Here is an 18,612-nt window from a genome sequence, read left to right as displayed (position 1 = left end):
CCTTCAAAATCCTCAGGATCATTTTAAGATCAGGCTCCACAGAAACTAATGTGAGTGAAAATCATAAGCCTTTGGCTGAGGAGAGAAGCCACTGGGAAGGCTTACTGAGATTTCTGGTGCAAAATGCACTGTTTCTCTCTCAGGAGAACACCCAGCAGCTGAATTTTGGGGTTTGTTCATCTTCTTGGCTCTTCTCAGAGCTAATCAGTGGTAGAAGAAGAGAGAATGACCTCAAGCTGCCACTGAGTAGGTTTAGACTGCACAGTAGGGCATTTTTTTTCCCAGCAAGAGTGGTCAGGCACTGGAATGAGCTTGCCCAGGGAGGGAGTCATCAACCCTGGAGGTGTTTAAAGGTGGTTTGGATGTGGTGCTTGGGGATGTGGTTTAGGGTGCACCTTGTAGAGTAAGGTCAGTGGTTGGCCTTGGTGACCCTGAGGGGCTTTGCTAACCCAGAAGGCTTCTGTGGTTCTGTGGTTCTGTGCTCTTCTGCTATGCCTTTCTCAAGTTGCTAAAGCTGATTTCTTCCATCAACTGGCCACACATCTGCTTTGTGCCTCTTGAGTCCAGGCTAACTGAAGTCTGAACTAACTCTGAGGGCTGCCAGGAGTGGGGGACAGGCTCTGCTCACTGCTCCCTGGGACAGGACAAGCAGCAATGGATGGAAGCTGCAGCACAGGAGGTTCCAGCTCAGCACAAGGGGGAACTTCTTTCCTGGAAGGGTCCCAGAGCCCTGGCACAGGCTGCCCAGAGAGGTTGTGGAGTCTCCTTCTCTGGAGCCTTTCAAGGCCTGTCTGGATGTGTTCCTGTGTGATCTGTGTCAGATAGGATTGTCCTGCTCTGGCAGGGGGGGTGGACTGGATGATCTCCTTCCAAGCCCTTGTTAGGGGGTTGGATCCTGTGATCCTGTAAGGTCCAATCCTGCCTGCTGATGCCCTAAATGCAAAGCACTGTGTGTGGCAAACACATCCCAAAAGCCAGGGAAGACTGAGTATGTTTGCATTCTGTGAGGCTCACCCTCTCTGGAAGCATGTGGTCTAAGTGGGAGCTGTCCCTGCCCATGGCAGGGGGGTTGGAACTAGATGATCTTTAAGGTCCCTTCCAACTCAAACCACTCCATGAACCCATGAGCTGTGAACCCAGAAATTCCTGTTATTAGGGAATAATGCTGCCCCCAAGAAACCTCTTGGGAATTTTTCACTTCTTACTGCTGCTGTTTGCCCTGTGTCAGAAGGTCTTGCTTGTTCAGCAGGAGTGCTCAGGCCAGCCCAAACCCTTTGCTGCCCTGCTGCAACCCTGTCCCTGCATTTGTATCCTGCCTGTGCTCTGAAACACCAGGGGAGAAGCAAAGAGGCAACTCTGTGCACTGGCAACAGCCCCATCGCTGCCTGATCTTGCTGGCTAGTGGCCACATTGCTTCAAAACCTCCTGAACCAGCCTGCCAGGGCAAGGCAACCACTCCACCTTGCACTTGTGAAGCACAGAGGATGAGAAAAACAGGAGCAGAGGTAGCTAAGCTCATTGGGCTGGAAAGCAAAGGGTTCAGGACCTACTCACCAGATGATGGAGGCGTCGATTTTCTGGAACTAGGAACGATGTCACCCAAACTGGATGAAGAGTTTCCTCCTGATTTACTGGAGTAAAGCAACAAATTAGTCTGAAGCCTTCTGGCCTCCTCAGCACTTTATTTATCAGCTGCCTTCTGAAGGAGCTGCTGGCCCAGAGACAACCAAGGGCAGAAACCAGACACCTACACACAGCGAGGAGGAGGCACCGCACACATCAGTGCTGCTGCTTCTGCTGGGCAACCTCATTCTGCTGCCTGTGCCCTCTCTACGGCAGCTCATTTAGGAAGGTGGCTACTGATGGGTAATTAACAGGGCTACTGATGACTAGGACTAATCCTTAAGCCAGGGAGCCTACCTGCCTTTGGCAGAAGAGCTACTGACAGCTCCCTGGGGCTGAGAGGGTGTTTGCCTACCATCTTTAGAGCTTAATTAAAGCACAGATTCTTTTGCTGTCTCAGCAGAAGGCATCACTTAGGGAAAAAAAAGAGAAGGCTCTCAAACGAAGATAAAAGAGTCTGGGGTACTGTGAGTGAAAAGCTGCCCAGGTTGTGAAAAGGAAACCACAGGTTTAGCCATTTCACTTCAGTTATCCCACCAAGAAAGGCACTGGGAGCACACGAAAGGCTACTTCGCTCCTCCGATCATTCCTCTGACAGCTCTCACTGCCACTTGTTCCCTCTTCACACATCAACAAGCACTAAACAAATGCATTTGTGGCACAAGGCAGCACTGCCTGCAGGAGAGGCTCTGGAACAGGGAAGCCCTCCATGAGGGGAGACCTCACTGCTCTCTACAACGACCTGGAAAGAGGCTGTAGCCAGGTGGGGTTGGGCTCTTCTCCCAGGTACCCAGGGACAGAACAAGAGGACATAAGCTCAAGCTATGCCAGGGCAGGTTCAGGCTGGATGCTAGGAGGAAGTTCTTCCCAGCAAGAGTGACTGGCCTTGGAGTGGGCTGCCTGGTGAGGTGGTGGAGTCAACCTGGAGGTGTTTAAAAGGAGGCTGGATGAGGCACTTAGTGCCATGTGTTAGTTAATTAGAAGGTGATAGGTTGGACATGATGAGCTCAGAGCTCTTTTCCAGCCTGGGTAAACTGTTGAATTGTTTGTTTGTTTCCAGTTTGGGAAGGGATGGAATCACTTGGTCAGATCTGGCTGTAGCAGACCTGCCACGAGAGGAAAGAAGAACCTGCTGAGGATCACACACTCCTAGAGAGGGCATTTCACAGCTGGCAGCACTCTAGCCTGCTCCCAGCCCTGGCCTTCTCTTCAAAGACTGCTGCCCTTCCTACTGAAGAGGGGGAGCCTTTTTGGCTTCCCAAGTGTTTCCCAGCTGTTTCCTCCATTCCAGGCCCATCCCACTCAGACCTGCTGGCAGTATCTGTTTCCTACAGAGCCAAAGGGGAGCCAGTGGCCTTTGCTTCCACGTGTGTTAGTATTGCCTGGAGAGCTGCCCTGAGAATGCTGCAGTAAAGCTGCCACTACTGCTCCCCTGCAGTGCTCTGCAACACCTTCAGACACTGAACCTCGATTGCAGTGGCTGCACAGAGACACCAAATAACAGCATCAGGCTTCCAGAACTCTTAACAGCTGAATTTGACAGGACCAAGACATCTGCCCAGCCACCAAGCTCAGTATCTGCTTTCTCTCTCAAGCAGCACTGACATCAGGTAGAAATAAAGATTGCTTCCTCCACAGATTCCAACTGTTTGAATTAACAGAACCAGATCAGACACAGCATTTACTTCCAAGCTGTGTCCCAGCCAGTGAGACTCTCTTGGTTTTTGCTGTCCAAACCTTCAAAGCCTTTTCCAAGAATCCTATGATTTCTTTTTCCCCCAATGGCTGCCCAGCAGGCACTGGCTTCAGCTTGAAACAAATTCCTCTTCACACTTCCTTTTCAGTTCTAAACTCAGTGCTTTAGAAACTGCAAGATCTTGAGAACAAGGGAAAAGAAAACTGCTGGGGAATTTAGGGAGATTGATTTTTTCCCTTTTTCCATCCCAAACTGGTCTTGTACATAGCAAATGTACTCACTGCAGATGCACTTTAAAAAGCAAAGGGAACAGCAGCCACTGCAGGCCACCAAACCACTGACCTAAAGATCTCCTTCCTCCCTCAGTCAGAAATGAAGATTAATTACAGAACTAAACACCACCAACCTAAATAGCTCATCCAGAAGAGCGTGGCCAGCAGATCCAGGGAGGTTCTCCTCCCACTCTGCTCTGTCCTGCTGAGGCCTCAGCTGGAATGCTGCAGCCAGTTCTGAGCTCCCCACTTCAGGAGGGGCAGGGATCTTCTGGAGAGAGTCCCAAGGAGGGCTACAGGGATGCTGGAGGGACTGCAGCACTGCCTGAGGAGGAGAGGCTGAGAGCCCTGGGGCTGCTTAGGCTGCAGAGGAGAAGGCTGAGAGGGGATCTCAGCAATGTCTACCCAGAGCTGAGGGCTGGGGGTCAGCAAGGGAGGCACAGGCACAGCCTCTGCTCACTTGTGCCCTGCCACAGGACAAGGGCCAAGGGATGGGAAGTGCAGCACAGGAAGCTGCAGCTCAAGGTGAGGCAGAACTTGTTTAGTGTGAGGGTGCCAGAGCCCTGGCACAGGCTGCCCAGAGAGGTTGTGCAGTCTCCTTCTCTGCAGCCTTCCCAGCCCTGTCTGGATGTGTTCCTGTGTGCCCTGTGCTGGATCCTCTGGCACTGCTCTGGCAGGGGGTGGGACTGGAAGCTCTCCAGAGGTCCCTCCCAGCCCCTAACATCCTGGGAGCCTGTAATCTCCTTTCTCCCTCAACCAGCAGTAAGGTTAAGCACAGAACTTACTATCACCAAGCTAAACATCTCCTTTCTCCCCGGAGCAACAAGGAGATTAAACACAGAACTAAGGAGCACTGCACTGACCCGAACCATCCGCAGCTGCGACCAGAGCCGTGTCCCTCCCACCCCCCACTGCCACTCTCACTGCCAACCACACTGCTACTGCCATTTCTTTGGTCATTACCTGGAGTAGAATTTTCCTTGTTTTGCCTTTTGTTCATGCTGCAGCCTCATGTTCTCTAGTTTGACTGGGCTTGGTATGAATCCTATTTCACAGCCTTCTTTTACCAACCGTCCTATCCACCAGTCATTATTAAATTTCTGCAGGACAAAAAGAGCAACACAGAAGGCAGGGAGCAGGACATGAGTGCATTGCATGTGGGATCAGCCTCTTGGCAGCTTGAACCTGGCAGCCAAGCCACTGGATGCAATTCTGCCCTCCCCTTAATCGCTCTGCTGGGTTATTATGCTAATGAAGCACTGTGCTAACAGCCAGAAATACATTAGACATAATTACACCTTCAGGGCTGCTCAAAAGCTGGAGAGTAGTTGGGCAGAAACCTTCCTTCACAGACTTGGTGATATCCCTTTGGCTGCTACCTTCACCCATTTCACCACTCTTCATTTTCAGAGGCTTCAGAGTTTCTTGCCCTCAAAACACACAACCTGGAGGGTTCTCCTGGGAGGACCCCAGAGATTTCTTCCCCTCTGCTCCCACCCCCTTGGCTGCTACCTCCACCCATTTCACCACTGTTAATTGTTTTAGGCTTCAGAGTTTCTTGCCCTCAAAACACACAACCTGGAGGGTTCTCCTGGGAGGACCCCAGAGATTTCTTCCCCTCTGCTCCCACCCCCTTGGCTGCTACCTCCACCCATTTCACCACTGTTAATTGTTTTAGGCTTCAGAGTTTCTTGCCCTCAAAACACACAACCTGGAGGGTTCTCCTGGGAGGACCCCAGAGATTTCCTTCCCTCTGCTCCCACCCCCTGCAGCTGGAGTTATCTTTTCCCCTTATTCCATGATATTCACTTCTCTGTATAAAATGTCAGTTACTACTTTTCACACTCCCCTTCTTGTCTGAACCCACTAAAATCTGCTTTCCTGCCAACAGCTCACGCTCAGCATCTTGGACATGCTGTGACAGACTGGTACTGGCACCTCTGCCAGCAGCATGGCACTCTCAGCAATGACACCAGCTGTGTGGCCTGGCTGACACGCTGGAGGGGAGGGATGGCATCCAGAGGGACCTGGACAGGATGGAGAGGTAGGTCCTGCACCCGAGCTGGGGCAATCCCAAGCACAAATCCAGGCTGGGCAGAGAATGGCTGCAGAGCAGTGCTGAGGAGGAGGACCTGGGGGTGCTGGGTGAGGAGAAGCTCAGTGTGAGCTGGCAGAGGGTGCTGGCAGCTCAGAAAGCAAGCCTGTGCTGGGCTGATCCCCAGCAGTGTGGGCTCAAGAGAGGGGACTGTGCCACTCTGCTCAGCTCTGGTGAGAGCCCACATGGAGTCTCGTGTCCAGGTCTGAGGCTGGCAAAACAAGACAGGCATGAAACCATTAGGACAAGTCCAGAGGGGGCCACAAAGATGATCAGAGGCTGGAGCACCTCTGCTATGAAGACAGCCTGAGAGAGTTGGGGTTGTTCAAGCTGGAGAAGAGAAGGCTGCAGGGAGACCTCAGAGCAGCCTTTCAATATCTGAAGGTGTTCAGGAGAGCTGGAGCAGGACTTTGGCCAAAGGCATGGAGTGACAGGAGGTGGGGGAATGGCTTCAACCTGGAAGAAGCTGGATTTACATTGGACATTAGGAGGAAATTCTTCCCTGTGAGGGCACTGGGACAGGTTGCCCAGAGAAGCTGGGGAGGCTCCAAGCCTGGAAGTGCTGAAGGCCAGGTTGGATGTGGCCTTGAGGCTTCCCTGACCACAGCAGGGGAATGGAACCAGATGATCTTTACAACCTTCCAATGCAACCCACAAGGAATGGACATCTTTGGCAAAGTGAAAAAGCTGACACTCACACTCACACACAAGCTGGTTCACTGAGCTCAACTCCAACATATGCTGCCACAGGCACCACCACACTGGGTGGCAGTGCTGATCTGCTCCAAGCTAGGAAGGCTCTGCAGAATGACCAGGCCATGCTGGGTGGATGGGCTGAGGCCAGCGGTATGAGAGTCAACAAAGCCAGGGGCAGGGTTCTGCACTCAGGTCACAACAACCCCATGGACACTCCAGGCTTGGGGCACAGTGGGTGGAAACTGCCCAGCAGAGGAGGGGGTTGCTTTACAAGAAGCTGAAGCTCAGGTGGCCAAAAAGGCCAACAGCATCCTGGCTTGGGTCTGCAAGGGTGTGGGCAGCAGGAGTAAGGCAGGGACTGCCACACCTGGAGCACTGTGCTCAGCTTAGGCCACTCACTGCAAGCAAACCACTGAGGGCTGCAGCAGGTCCAGAGGAGGGCAGTGAAGTTGAGAAGGGTCTGGAGAACAGGGCTGGGGCAGTGAAGCTGTGCAGGGTCTGGAGAACAGGGCTGGGGCAGTGAAGCTGTGAAGGGTCTGGAGAACAGGGCTGGGGCAGTGAAGTGGAGAAGGGTCTGGAGAACAGGGCTGGGGCAGTGAAGCTGTGCAGGGTCTGGAGAACAGGGCTGGGGCAGTGAAGCTGTGCAGGGTCTGGAGAACAGGGCTGGGGCAGTGAGGTTGTGAAGGGTGTGGAGAACAGGGCTGGGGCAGTGAAGTGGAGAAGGGTCTGGAGAACAGGGCTGGGGCAGTGAAGCTGTGCAGGGTCTGGAGAACAGGGCTGGGGCAGTGAAGCTGAGAAGGGTCTGGAGAACAGGGCTGGGGCAGTGAAGCTGCTGAAGGGTCTGGAGAACGGGGCTGGGGCAGTGAAGCTGTGCAGGGTCTGGAGAAAGGGCTGGGGCAGTGAAGTGGAGAAGGGTCTGGAGAACAGGGCTGGGGCAGTGAAGCTGTGCAGGGCCTGGAGAACAGGGCTGGGGCAGTGAAGTGGAGAAGGGTCTGGAGAACAGGGCTGGGGCAGTGAAGCTGCTGAAGGGTCTGGAGAACAGGGCTGGGGCAGTGAAGCTGTGCAGGGTCTGGAGAAAGGGCTGGGGCAGTGAAGTGGAGAAGGGTCTGGAGAACAGGGCTGGGGCAGTGAAGCTGTGCAGGGTCTGGAGAACAGAGCTGGGGCAGTGAAGCTGTGCAGGGTCTGGAGAACAGGGCTGGGGCAGTGAAGCTATGGATGGTCTGGAGAACAGGGCTGGGGCAGTGAAGTGGAGAAGGGTCTGGAGAACAGGGCTGGGGCAGTGAAGCTGTGGAGGGTCTGGAGAACAGGGCTGGGGCAGTGAAGTGGAGAAGGGTCTGGAGAACAGGGCTGGGGCAGTGAAGTGGAGAAGGGTCTGGAGAACAGGGCTGGGGCAGTGGAGAAGGGTCTGGAGAACAGGGCTGGGGCAGTGAAGCTGTGCAGGGTCTGGAGAACAGGGCTGGGGCAGTGAAGCTGTGCAGGGTCTGGAGAACAGGGCTGGGGCAGTGAAGCTGTGCAGGGTCTGGAGAACAGGGCTGGGGCAGTGAAGCTGTGCAGGGTCTGGAGAACAGGGCTGGGGCAGTGAAGTGGAGAAGGGTCTGGAGAACAGGGCTGGGGCAGTGAAGTGGAGAAGGGTCTGGAGAACAGGGCTGGGGCAGTGAAGCTGTGCAGGGTCTGGAGAACAGGGCTGGGGCAGTGAAGCTGTGCAGGGTCTGGAGAACAGGGCTGGGGCAGTGAAGCTGTGCAGGGTCTGGAGAACAGGGCTGGGGCAGTGAGGCTGTGCAGGGTCTGGAGAACAGGGCTGGGGCAGTGAAGCTGTGCAGGGTCTGGAGAACAGGGCTGGGGCAGTGAAGCTGTGCAGGGTCTGGAGAACAGGGCTGGGGCAGTGAAGCTGTGCAGGGTCTGGAGAACAGGGCTGGGGCAGTGAAGCTGTGCAGGGTCTGGAGAACAGGGCTGGGGCAGTGAGGCTGTGCAGGGTCTGGAGAACAGGGCTCGTGGGAAGGAGCTGAGAGAACCTGAGGTTATTTTGCATGGAGAAGAGGAGGCTGCAGAGAAACTTTTTGCTCTCAACAACTCACAGAAAGGAGGAGGTTGAAGGCAGGTAGGGGTTGGTCTCTTCTGCCTAGTAACAACTGTCAGAATGAGGAGGGATGGCCCCAGGTTGCCCCAGGGGAGGTTCAGGATGGAGATTAGGCACAATTTCTTTGCTGCAAGAATGGTCAGGGATGGGCACAGGCTGCCCAGGGAGGTGGCAGGTGTTCAAGTAAGCGGTGGCCATGGCACTTGGCAAGATGATTCAATGGTGGTGTTGGGTTGATGGTTGGACTCAAAAACCTCAGAGGTCTTCTCCAACCTTCATGATTCTCTGACTCCACTTGTGAGATAGCCACTGCTCTACATTGGCAAGAGACAGTCACATACAGCCAGGGTGGCTTCTCTCCTTGCTTCACAACTGTTGGGTTCATTCCTTTATCCTTTAGTCACTACCATTTAATGGCAATAAGTCACTGGTATGTATGGCCCATATGCAACACTCCAGAGGCTCCATGGCAGTAACTGCTCTCAAATAGGAATGATGGAGAGTCTGGGTTATGTAGGAAACTCTTAAGAGAACATCTGCATGGGAAGAGAAGCTGCCTTTTGAAACTGAAGCTATGGAGGTAGGTATTACAGGCTGTGTTTAAACATTTAAGGAGGAGTTTTAGCAAGTGCATATTTTGGAGGCAAACATAAGGGCTCCTGAAAGAGGAGTTAGTGTCACTGAGAATCCAGCACTGCTCAACCTGCATCACAGCTTTAGCTTTCATTCTGGCTGCTCTAGAAATGTCATGGTGCTGGGGCTCCCCAGTGCAAGAGAGACAGGGACCTGCTGGAGAGAATCCAATAAAGAGCTAGGGGGATGCTGAAGGGGCTGGACCAGCTCTGCTGTGAAGAAAGGCTGAGAGCCCTGGGGCTGCTTAGGCTGGAGAGGAGAAGGCTGAGAGGGATCTGATCAATGTCTCTCAAGAGCTGAGGGCTGGGGGTCAGGATGAAGGTGCCAGGCTCTGGGTGGTGCTGCCCAGGGACAGGACAAGCAACAGCAGGTACAAGCTGGGACCCAGGAGGTTTCAGCTCAAGATGAGGAGCAACTTGTTTGGTGTGAGGGTGCTGGAGCCTGGAGCAGGCTGCCCAGAGAGGCTGTGGAGTCTCCTTCTCCGCAGCCTTTCTAGACCCACCTGGCTGTGCTCTGCTCTCTGTGGCCCTGCTTTGTCAGGGGGCTTGGACTGCCTGACCTCTGCAGGTCCCTTCCAACCCCTACCATCCTGTGATGTAACCTGAGTCTGGGATCTGGGGGATTTACCAAGACTCCTTCACACAGACAGAAGAGAAGCAGCCCTCGGCTGCTGGATCAGAGAGCACTACAGTGACAAACCCCACAAAGATTGTGGCACTGAGCTTTTAAAGCTCAGAATCAGTGACTTGAACCAGAGAAGAAATGCACCTGCTTTGCAAACCTCACTGACTGCAGCGTGAGCCATCTGAGCCGTGGCCTTTCTAAGCAGAGCACTTCAAACCCACCCAGCTCCCTTTCTGCAGCGCCGGGCGGTGTGAAGCGGCAGCCTTACAGAAGAGCAGCCCCGGGACTCAAGCAGGTGAGATTCACTCAGTCCCCCTCCTCTCCTCCCCCAGCTTTACTTACTTCTTTAACGTGAAGAAAATCTTTAGCCTCAAACGAGATGGCCATGCCTGGCACTGGGACATCGTCGTCGTGAGCTGCGCTGTAGCCAACATTGGTCCGAACGGCAAAGGCAACAGGCTTGGTCTGCAAGAGAGGAGAGGCAGCCTCAGAGCCACAGTCACACCCAGCCCTGAGGGGACGGAGGGGATGCAGCAGCCCTGCTGCCAGGAGAGCCTGAGGGAGCTGGGGCTGTGCTGCTGGGACAGGAGCAGACTGAGAGTTGACCTCAGCAGTGCTGCTAAGGATGCTGGAGCCAGCTCTGCTGGGGGATGCCCAGTGCCAGGGCAAGGGGCGCTGGTGGAAGCTGAGGCAGAGGAAGTGCCATGGAAAGATGAGGAGGGTTTTTTTCCCTGTGAGGGTGACAGAAGCCTGGCACAGGCTGCCCAGGGGGGCTGTGGAGTCTCCATCCCTGCCTGGATCTGTTCCTGTGTGACCTGGCATAGGGGTTGAGCTGGATGAGCCTTTCAGGGCCCTTCCAGCCCCTGACATTCTGTGATGCTGTGACTCACATAGCTCTGTGTCCTTTTCAGGCTGGGGACAGAGAGCTGGATCCAGCAATTCAGATCTTACTCAACTCATCTACAGCCCTCTCTGTTGCCACTAGCACAAAGGACAGCTGACTTGCCACCAGGCAACCAAGTGGTCCTGCAGGCACTGAATTCAGAGCTAATGGTCTTAGGAAGCAGCCACAATCAAGACTGTTTGCAAAGGCCTGCAGGGACAGGATCAGGGGCAATGGCTGCAAAGCAGAGCAGAGCAGATTGAGATTGGCTGTGAGGAACAAGTTGTGCAGCAGGAGGCTGCTGGAACCCTGCAACAGGTTGCCCAGGGAGGTGGAGATATTCCAAGTGAGGCTGGCCAGGGCTGTGGGCAACCTGCTCCAGTGGACGACGTCCCTGCTGGGTGCACAGGGGTTGGACTGGATGAGCTTTGGAGATCCCTTCCAACCCAACCTATGCTATGGCTCTATGATGTAGCATCCCTAAAACCAACCCAAGTTCCTGGGTATCAGCATTCATTCCAAACCCCATGCATGGCTGCCTTGAACGTAAACATCACAGCCTGGCAGAGTCGCTGCTTTCTCTGCTGTTACTCATTTCAATACTGGAAGGAAAAAAAACCCAAACAAAATCCAAAACGAGGTATGAATGAGCTTGAAATTGCCAAATCTCTTCAGCAATCCTTCCCCACTCAGTGGTGCAGCAGGGAGCAAATCCTTCCTTGTTGCTGGGGATGAGCTTTGGGCAAAGCAGCCTCAACCGGCGCTGGAAAAATGGATCTCAGCACAAGAATGGCAACAACAAGGAGCAACTTCAGCTGAACACTGAGGGTGGGGGCAACAGGCTTGCTTCTCCATTCCCATGCATGCTGTGTCCTCCAGGGAACATAAACCACGCTCACAGCACTGTGATTTGCTCCCAGTAGTATCAGTGGATGAAAGACTCCAGCCTGCTGCACTGCAACAGACACCTTTGGCAAGTTCCTCTCCTTGCCATGATCTAAAATCTACTCTTCCAAATTCCTGTGCCCATCACTGAAACACATGGAACTGTTGGTCCTGCAGCTGGGTTGGGCCAAGCCCAGGCACAAATCCAGGCTGGGTGCAGAGTTGGTTGAGAGGAGCTCTGAAGAGGGAGCCTTGGGGGCGTTGGGTGCTGAGCAGCTCCCCAGCAGCCAGCAGTGCCCTCCTGCAGCCCAGCAGGCAGCTGTGTGCTGGCTGCAGCCAGAGCAGTGTGGGCAGCAGGGCAAGAAAGGGGATTCTGCCCCTAGGCTCTGCTCTGCTCAGACCTCACCTCCAATCCTGCCTCCAGTGCTGCTGTCCCCAGCAGGAGGACACAGAGCTGTAGAGTGAGGCCAGAGGAGGCCACAAAGATGCCTCAAGGGCTGGAGCAGCTCTGCTGTGAGGACAGGCTGAGGGAGCTGGGGGTGTACAGCCTGCAGAAGAGAAGGCTCAGGGCAGAGCTCATTGCTGTCTGCAGCTGCCTGAAGGGAGGCTGTAGCCAGGTGGGGTTGGGCTCTGCTGCCAGGTACCCAGGGACAGAAGAAGGGGACACAGCCTCAAGCTGTGCCAGGGCAGGTCTAGACTGGATGTTGTTAGGAAGTTGTTGTCAGAGAGAGTGATTGGCATTGGAATGGGCTGCCCAGGGAGGTGGTGGAGTCTCTGTGGCTGGAGGTGTTGAAGCCAAGCCTGGCTGGGGCACTTAGTGCCATGGTCTGGTTGCTTGGCCAGGACTGGGTGCTAGGTTGGACTGGCTGAGCTTGGAGGTCTCTTCCAGCCTGCTTGATTCTGTGATTCTATGACTCTAAGTGAGGGTATTTTATGCTTATGAGACATTTTTCAGCTTCTGAGACAGCAGTTTAGCAGCTTGCAGCCTTTTGGCTTAGGCTGAGGGTCTGCAGGAAGGCTTTCAAGCTTTCCACAAACAGAAACCCTCCAGCAGAAGCAGAAACTTGTGACACAGCAAGACAAAGCAAAGCCTAAATAAATCAAGTGCAGGGCACGGTTAAAACTGTAGATCTCAGTACTCAAAGCCCCCCTCTCCCATTCTGCTTGGCTGAGACCCCACCTGGAGTCCTGCATCCAGCTCTGGAGCCCCCAACACAAGGAGGACATGGAATTGTTAGAGTGGGTCCACAGGAGGCCACCAAGATGAGCCAAGGGCTGCAGCACCTCTGCTATGGGGACAGGATGAGAAAGTTGGGGTTGTTCAGCCTGGAGAAGGCTCTGAGGAGACTTTTAAGAACCTTCCAGTATTTTAGGGGGCTGCAGGAGAGATGGGGAGGGACTTCTGACACAGACATGGAGTGACAGGAGGAAGGAGAATGGCTTCAGCCTGTAAGAAGCTGGATTTAGATAGGACATCAGGAGGAAATTCTTCCCCATGAGGGGGGTGAGGCACTGGAAGAGGTTGTCCAGAGAAGCTGTGGAGACTCCAAGCCTGGATGTGTTCTGAGCCAGGCTGGATGGGGCCCTCAGGAGCAAGGTGGTCTAGTGGAAGCATTCCTGCCCATAGCAGGAGCTTGGAACTAGATGACCTTTGAGGTCCTTTCCAATCCAAAGCCTTCTATGAGTCTGTACCACTGCAAATGCTTCTTCATTCTGCATGCAAGCTTTATTTGTAGCTCCCAGAGCTGGATGACTTTGCCTCTGTGAGGCTCCTGCAGCCAAAGGGAGAACACAGAATCATAGAATCAAACAAGCTGGAAGGGACCTCCAAGCTCATCCAGTCCAACCTAGCACCCAGCCCTGTCCTATCAACCAGACCATGGCATTAGATGTCAACAGATCAACTGGTACACGGTGTGGTGAGCTTGCTGCTGGTGAGGGACTCTGCTGCATCAGGAACATGCCTTTAGCTGCAGGAGTGCTCTGCTCCCAGCAGGTGCCTGAATGCATGCTCCAGGGGTGGCATCTCAGAGTGTGGAAAGTGAAATGTTTCATTACCTCTTAACTCAGATGCAGAGCAAACCCTGAGCAGCTGGCAGCAGGTGGGCAGCACTGCAGCTGAGCACTGCTCCTGCCCCCTTCACTTCAGCACATTTGGTAGGAGGTAAAGGGACCTCCAGAGAGCATCAAGTACAGCCCTACTGCCAGAGCAGCATCACCCAGGGCAGGGCACACAGGAGCACAGCCAGGTGGGTCTAGAAAGGCTGCGGAGAAGGAGACTCCACAGCCTCCCTGGGCAGCCTGCTCCAGGCCTCCAGCACCCTCACACCAAACAAGTTGCTCCTCATCCTGAGCTGGAACCTCCTGGGTCCCAGCTTGTACCTGCTGTTGCTTGTCCTGTCCCTGGGCAGCACCACCCAGAGCCTGGCACCTTCATCCTGACCCCCAGCCCTCAGCTCTTGAGAGACGTTGATCAGATCCCTCTCAGCCTTCTCCTCTCCAGCCTAAGCAGCCCCAGGGCTCTCAGCCTTTCTTCACAGCAGAGCTGGTCCAGTCCCTTAGCATCCTCACAGCTCTCTGCTGGGCTCTCTCCAGCAGGTCCCTTCCTCTCTTGAAGTGTGGAGCCCAGAACTGGCCACAGTATTGCAGCTGTGGTCTGAGCAGGGCAGAGCAGAGGGGCAGAGGAACCTCCGTAGCCCTGCTGGCCACAGTGATGCACCTGATGCACCCCAGGATGCCCTTAGCCTTCTTGGCCACCAGGGCACATTGCTGCCCCGTGTAGACTTGGCTGTGCACCAGGACATAAGATCACAGTTTCCCTGAGCACCTTGCTCTAGCTGAGATACTTCTGAGACAGGGATTCAGATGGAATCTCTGGTGCAGATCTCCCTGACTGCCCAGATGCACTCTGCAGGAAGAGCAAGACACAGCACAGACACTAAAGCTGTGTTAAAAGAAGAGTTATCAAAACTGGGAAGTTACACATCTTAGGCTGGGGAAAGTGACTCTGAAGGTGCCTGCAACTTCAGGGAGCAGTGCTGGTATCTTAACCCTCACTGTGGTCAGCATTAAGGCACAACAGCAACTTCAGCACTGTAGCATGGAATCATTAAGGTTGGAAAAGCCCTTTGAGATCACCAAGCCCAACCATAACCACCAAGGCCACTTCTACCCTGAAGCACCACAGCTACAGCTTCTTCAGCACCTCCAGGCTGGGGACTCCACCACCTCCCTGGGCAGCCTGTCCCAACCCCTCACCACTCTTTCTCCTCATCTCCAACCCAATCCTCCCCTGGCACAACTCCAGCACAGTTCCTCTCCTCCTGTCTCTGCTTACCTGGGAGAAGAGACCAACCCCAGCCTCACTCCAACCTCCTTGCAGGCAGCTGCAGAGAGCAATGAGGTCTCCCTTCAGCCTTCTCCTCTCCACACTGACCACCCCCAGCTCCCTCAGCTGCTCCTCACACGATGCCCTCCAGACCCCTCAGCAGCCTCAGTGCTCTTCTCTGGACACCCTCCAGCCCCTCTGTGTCTTTCTTCTCCTGCTGCCCCCAGACCTGACACCAGCACTCAAGCTGTGGCCTCACCAGGCCCAGTCCAGGGGCACCATCACTGCCCTGCTCCTGCTGGTCAGACTGGTTTAGATCCAGGCCAGGATGCTGGAGGCCTCCTTGGCCAGCTGGGCACACTGCTGGCTCATGTTCAGCTGCTGTGCACCACCACCCCCAGCTCCTTTCCCACCAGGCTGCTTCCCAGCCACTCTGCCCTGAGCCTGCAGCATTGCTTGGGGTTGTTGTGACCAAAGTGCAGGACCTGACACTTGGCTTTGCTAAACCTCATCCCATTGGCCTCACTGGGTTTAACCTGGGGTGCTTTTTTTACTTGCATGTGACAGATCCCAAATGTGTGACTTGGCCAAAACTGCCAAGCAAGTCTCAGAAGAGCAAAGAGAGAATGAACTGACTGCAAAGGGTTCAGCAGTGGGGAAGAGGAACAGCACTGGAGCTGAGGCAGGCTTTGGCTGTGCTCTTCCCAAGTACTTGCTGAAAGCAGAACAACCTTGGAGGCTTGGATACTTGGAGCTGCTGAGAGCAGAGCTCACCCAAACCTGAGGCATGTAAACTAGCAGGGACAGACATTTTAATGCTGCCAGAAGGACCACCAGAAGACAAGCACATTCTACAGCACTAACTCCTCCCCTAGCTGTTGTAATGTGGCCTCGACTTGCACCAGGTGAGGTTTAGGCTGGCTCTTAGAAGCAATTTCTTCCCTGGAAGTGTTCTCAAGCACTGGCACAGGCTGCCCTTCTAAGCAGTTTATCTGCAGGTCCCTTTCAGATCGTGAAACACAGCTCTAAGGTCTCCCTGGAGCCTTCTCTTCTGCAGGCTGAGCAGCCCCAGCTCTCCCTGCCTGTCCCTAGAGCAGAGGTGCTCCAGCCCCCTGATCACCTTGGGGGGCATTCTCTAGACCCACTCCAGCAGCTCCATGGCCTTTTTATGTTGTGGTCTCAAAGCTGGCAGGTGAGGTCTCAGCAGAGCAGAGGGGCAGGATCCCCTCTCTCCATCTCTGCCCACACTGCTCTGGATGCAGCCCAGGCTGCCCTTGGCCTTCTGTGCTGCCAGTGCCCACTGCTGGCTCCTGCCCAGCTTCTCTCCCATCAGCACCCCCAAGTCATTCTCTGCAGGGCTGCTCTCATCTCATCGTTCCCTAGCTTGGAAGGATACCATGGGCTGCCCTGACCTTGCACCTTGCCTCATTGAACCTCATGAGATGCTCCTCAGCCACTTCTCCAAGCTGTCCAGATCCCTATGGATACTTCCCATCCCATCCTTCAGACACCTCTTGGTACCATCAGCTCAGGGTGCCTCCATCCTGCAGTTGACATCGTTGATGAAGACACTGAACAGCTCTGGTCCCAGGACAGACCTTTGAGGTTCACCACTTGTCACTGTCTCCATCCAGGAGACCACAGAATCACAGAATTAACCAGGTTGGAAAACACCTTTGAGATCATCAAGTGCAACCTATCACTTAACACCTTTTCATTCACTATCCCATGGCACTCAGTGCCTCATGCAGCCTCCTCTTAAACACCTCCAGGGACAGGGACTCCACCACCTCCCCGGGCAGCCCATTCCCAGTGAGGGCTTATCCCTTCCCTTCACAAGCTTATGCTCCTGGGAGCTTCAGCAGCAGCAAAGCTCCTGTTGCACTGCGTTCCAGGAAGGGTCACAGCCTTGCCCCTGCGTTCTGCAGATCCTTTGTTGACTGAAAAAGTCTCCCAAGGCTGAGGGCAAAGTTAGAGCAGCGTCAGGGCTTCAGTGACCTAGGCCAGGAAGCAGGCAGAATCGTGCAGGGGAGCAGCCAAGGCAAGAGTGGCTGCAAGCCAGGTCTGGGTTCATGTGAGCCACAGCAAGAGCAGCCCATGAGGAGAGCCTCCAGATCGATGGCAGCTCTCATGCTGCTCCTGCCAAAGCCAAGCTCTAGCAATGAGGCTTCTCCTCTTCTTACTGCCTGTAAAGGCTTAACCCTCCCGGTCTGGACCTGGCCCAGCTCCTCCTGACTGCTCCCTGGGGGTGGTCTGAACCTGGCCCCAGCTCCTCCCTGGGGGTGCTCTGGACCTGGCCCCAGCTCCTCCTGACTCCTCCCTGGGGGTGCTCTGGACCTGACTCCAGCTCCTCCTGACTGCTCCCTGGGGGTGGTCTGGACCTGGCCCCAGCTCCTCCTGACTCCTCCCTGGGGGTGCTCTGGACCTGACCCCAGCTCCTCCTGACTCCTCCCTGGGGGTGCTCTGGACCTGACCCCAGCTCCTCCTGACTCCTCCCTGGGGGTGCTCTGAAGCTGACCCCAGCTCCTCCTGACTCCTCCCTGGGTGGGGGTCTGGACCTGGCCCCAGCTCCTCCTGACTCCTCCCTGGGGGTCTGGACCTGACCCCAGCTCCTCCTGACTCCTCCCTGGGGGGGGTCTGGACCTGACCCCAGCTCCTCCTGACTCCTCCCTGGGGGGGGTCTGGACCTGGCCCCAGCTCCTCCTGACTCCTCCCTGGGGGGAGGTCTGGACCTGGCCCCAGGTGCAGTGTTAGCTCCCCCACCCCCTGCCCAGGACCCCTGTCAGACAGGCTCTGGCTGCCTCTCTCTGGCTCTTTGCCCTCCCTGCCTGCCTGCCAGCACCACCCTGGCTCCTGCCGTGCTTGTGGCACCCTGTGCCCATGGTGGCAGGCAGTGGAAGCCCCTTCCTGGCTCTGCCTCCATCCACTGCCCTCACTCTGCCTGCACACACATTTCTGTACCTCCTTTCCCTTCCCTCTACCTCTTTGTACTCCCCTGCCTGAAACACCTTTTGCTTGTTGTTACAGTTCCTCTTGCAGCTCCCAGATGGAAGCAGGACTGCTCTGTGGCTGCTTTACCCCTTCCACCCTCTGCATCCAGCTCCTTCCTTTCCCAGAGGGGGAGAGGGGAAGGCATCCTCTTATTGCACGGTTCTGTTGGGTTTGGAGGCTCTGGGAAGCTTAAACCAGGCCAATACCTTGGCTGATGCTCTGCTGCTGCTGCGGACCCCTCCCTCGGCTGCAGCAGCTCCGCTGGTGGGTGTAGGGGATGCAAGAGCGCAGCGCTGTGACGAAGATCTCCTCGCAGAGCATCGCTTACAGCTGGGGCTCAGCTCGTCAGCCAGCAGCTGAAACACGAGCTGGCAGCAAACCCCAGCTCTTAATATAGCCCTGAAGTGCCGAGGTTTAATTCTGGCTCGGATGCAGCAGGAGTTCTTACGAAAGCACTCAGTGACACAAGCATGCAAACAGAGACAGAGCTGCACATCCCCCTCAGAGAGAGACAGAGCTGCACATCCCCCCCAGAGAGAGACAGAGCTGCACATCCCCCCCCAGAGAGAGACAGAGCTGCACATCCCCCCCCAGAGAGAGACAGAGCTGCACATCCCCCCCAGAGAGACAGAGCTGCACATCCCCCCCTAGAGAGAGACAGAGCTGCACATCCCCCCCCAGAGAGAGACAGAGCTGCACATCCCCCCCCAGAGAGAGACAGAGCTGCACATCCCTCCAGAGACAGAGCTGCACATCCCCCCCCAGAGAGACAGAGCTGCACATCCCCCCCCAGAGAGAGACAGAGCTGC

At 55.2% G+C, this 18,612-nt stretch overlaps 1 protein-coding gene across 5 annotated transcripts in view; it reads right to left on the bottom strand.

Moving 5' to 3' along the window:
* The window catches only part of CACNB2 (calcium voltage-gated channel auxiliary subunit beta 2), a 345,847-nt gene that overhangs the window by 58,702 nt on the left and 268,533 nt on the right, over positions 1-18,612 (bottom strand). For all 5 annotated transcript variants that reach the window (XM_064162343.1, XM_064162344.1, XM_064162347.1 and 2 more), the window contains 3 exons: positions 10,059-10,181; positions 4,555-4,691; positions 1,555-1,631 (listed from right to left, as the gene is read on the bottom strand). In XM_064162343.1, the coding sequence (XP_064018413.1) occupies positions 1,555-1,631; positions 4,555-4,691; positions 10,059-10,181 (337 nt within the window). The remainder of the gene's footprint in view (positions 1-1,554; positions 1,632-4,554; positions 4,692-10,058; positions 10,182-18,612) is intronic.

The sequence above is a fragment of the Pogoniulus pusillus genome, chromosome 23, assembly GCF_015220805.1.
Source record: "Pogoniulus pusillus isolate bPogPus1 chromosome 23, bPogPus1.pri, whole genome shotgun sequence".
In the NCBI taxonomy this organism is placed as follows: Eukaryota; Metazoa; Chordata; class Aves; order Piciformes; family Lybiidae; genus Pogoniulus; species Pogoniulus pusillus.
The sequence above is the reverse complement of the archived record's forward strand: the minus strand, read 5'-3'. Positions and strand labels throughout refer to the sequence as shown.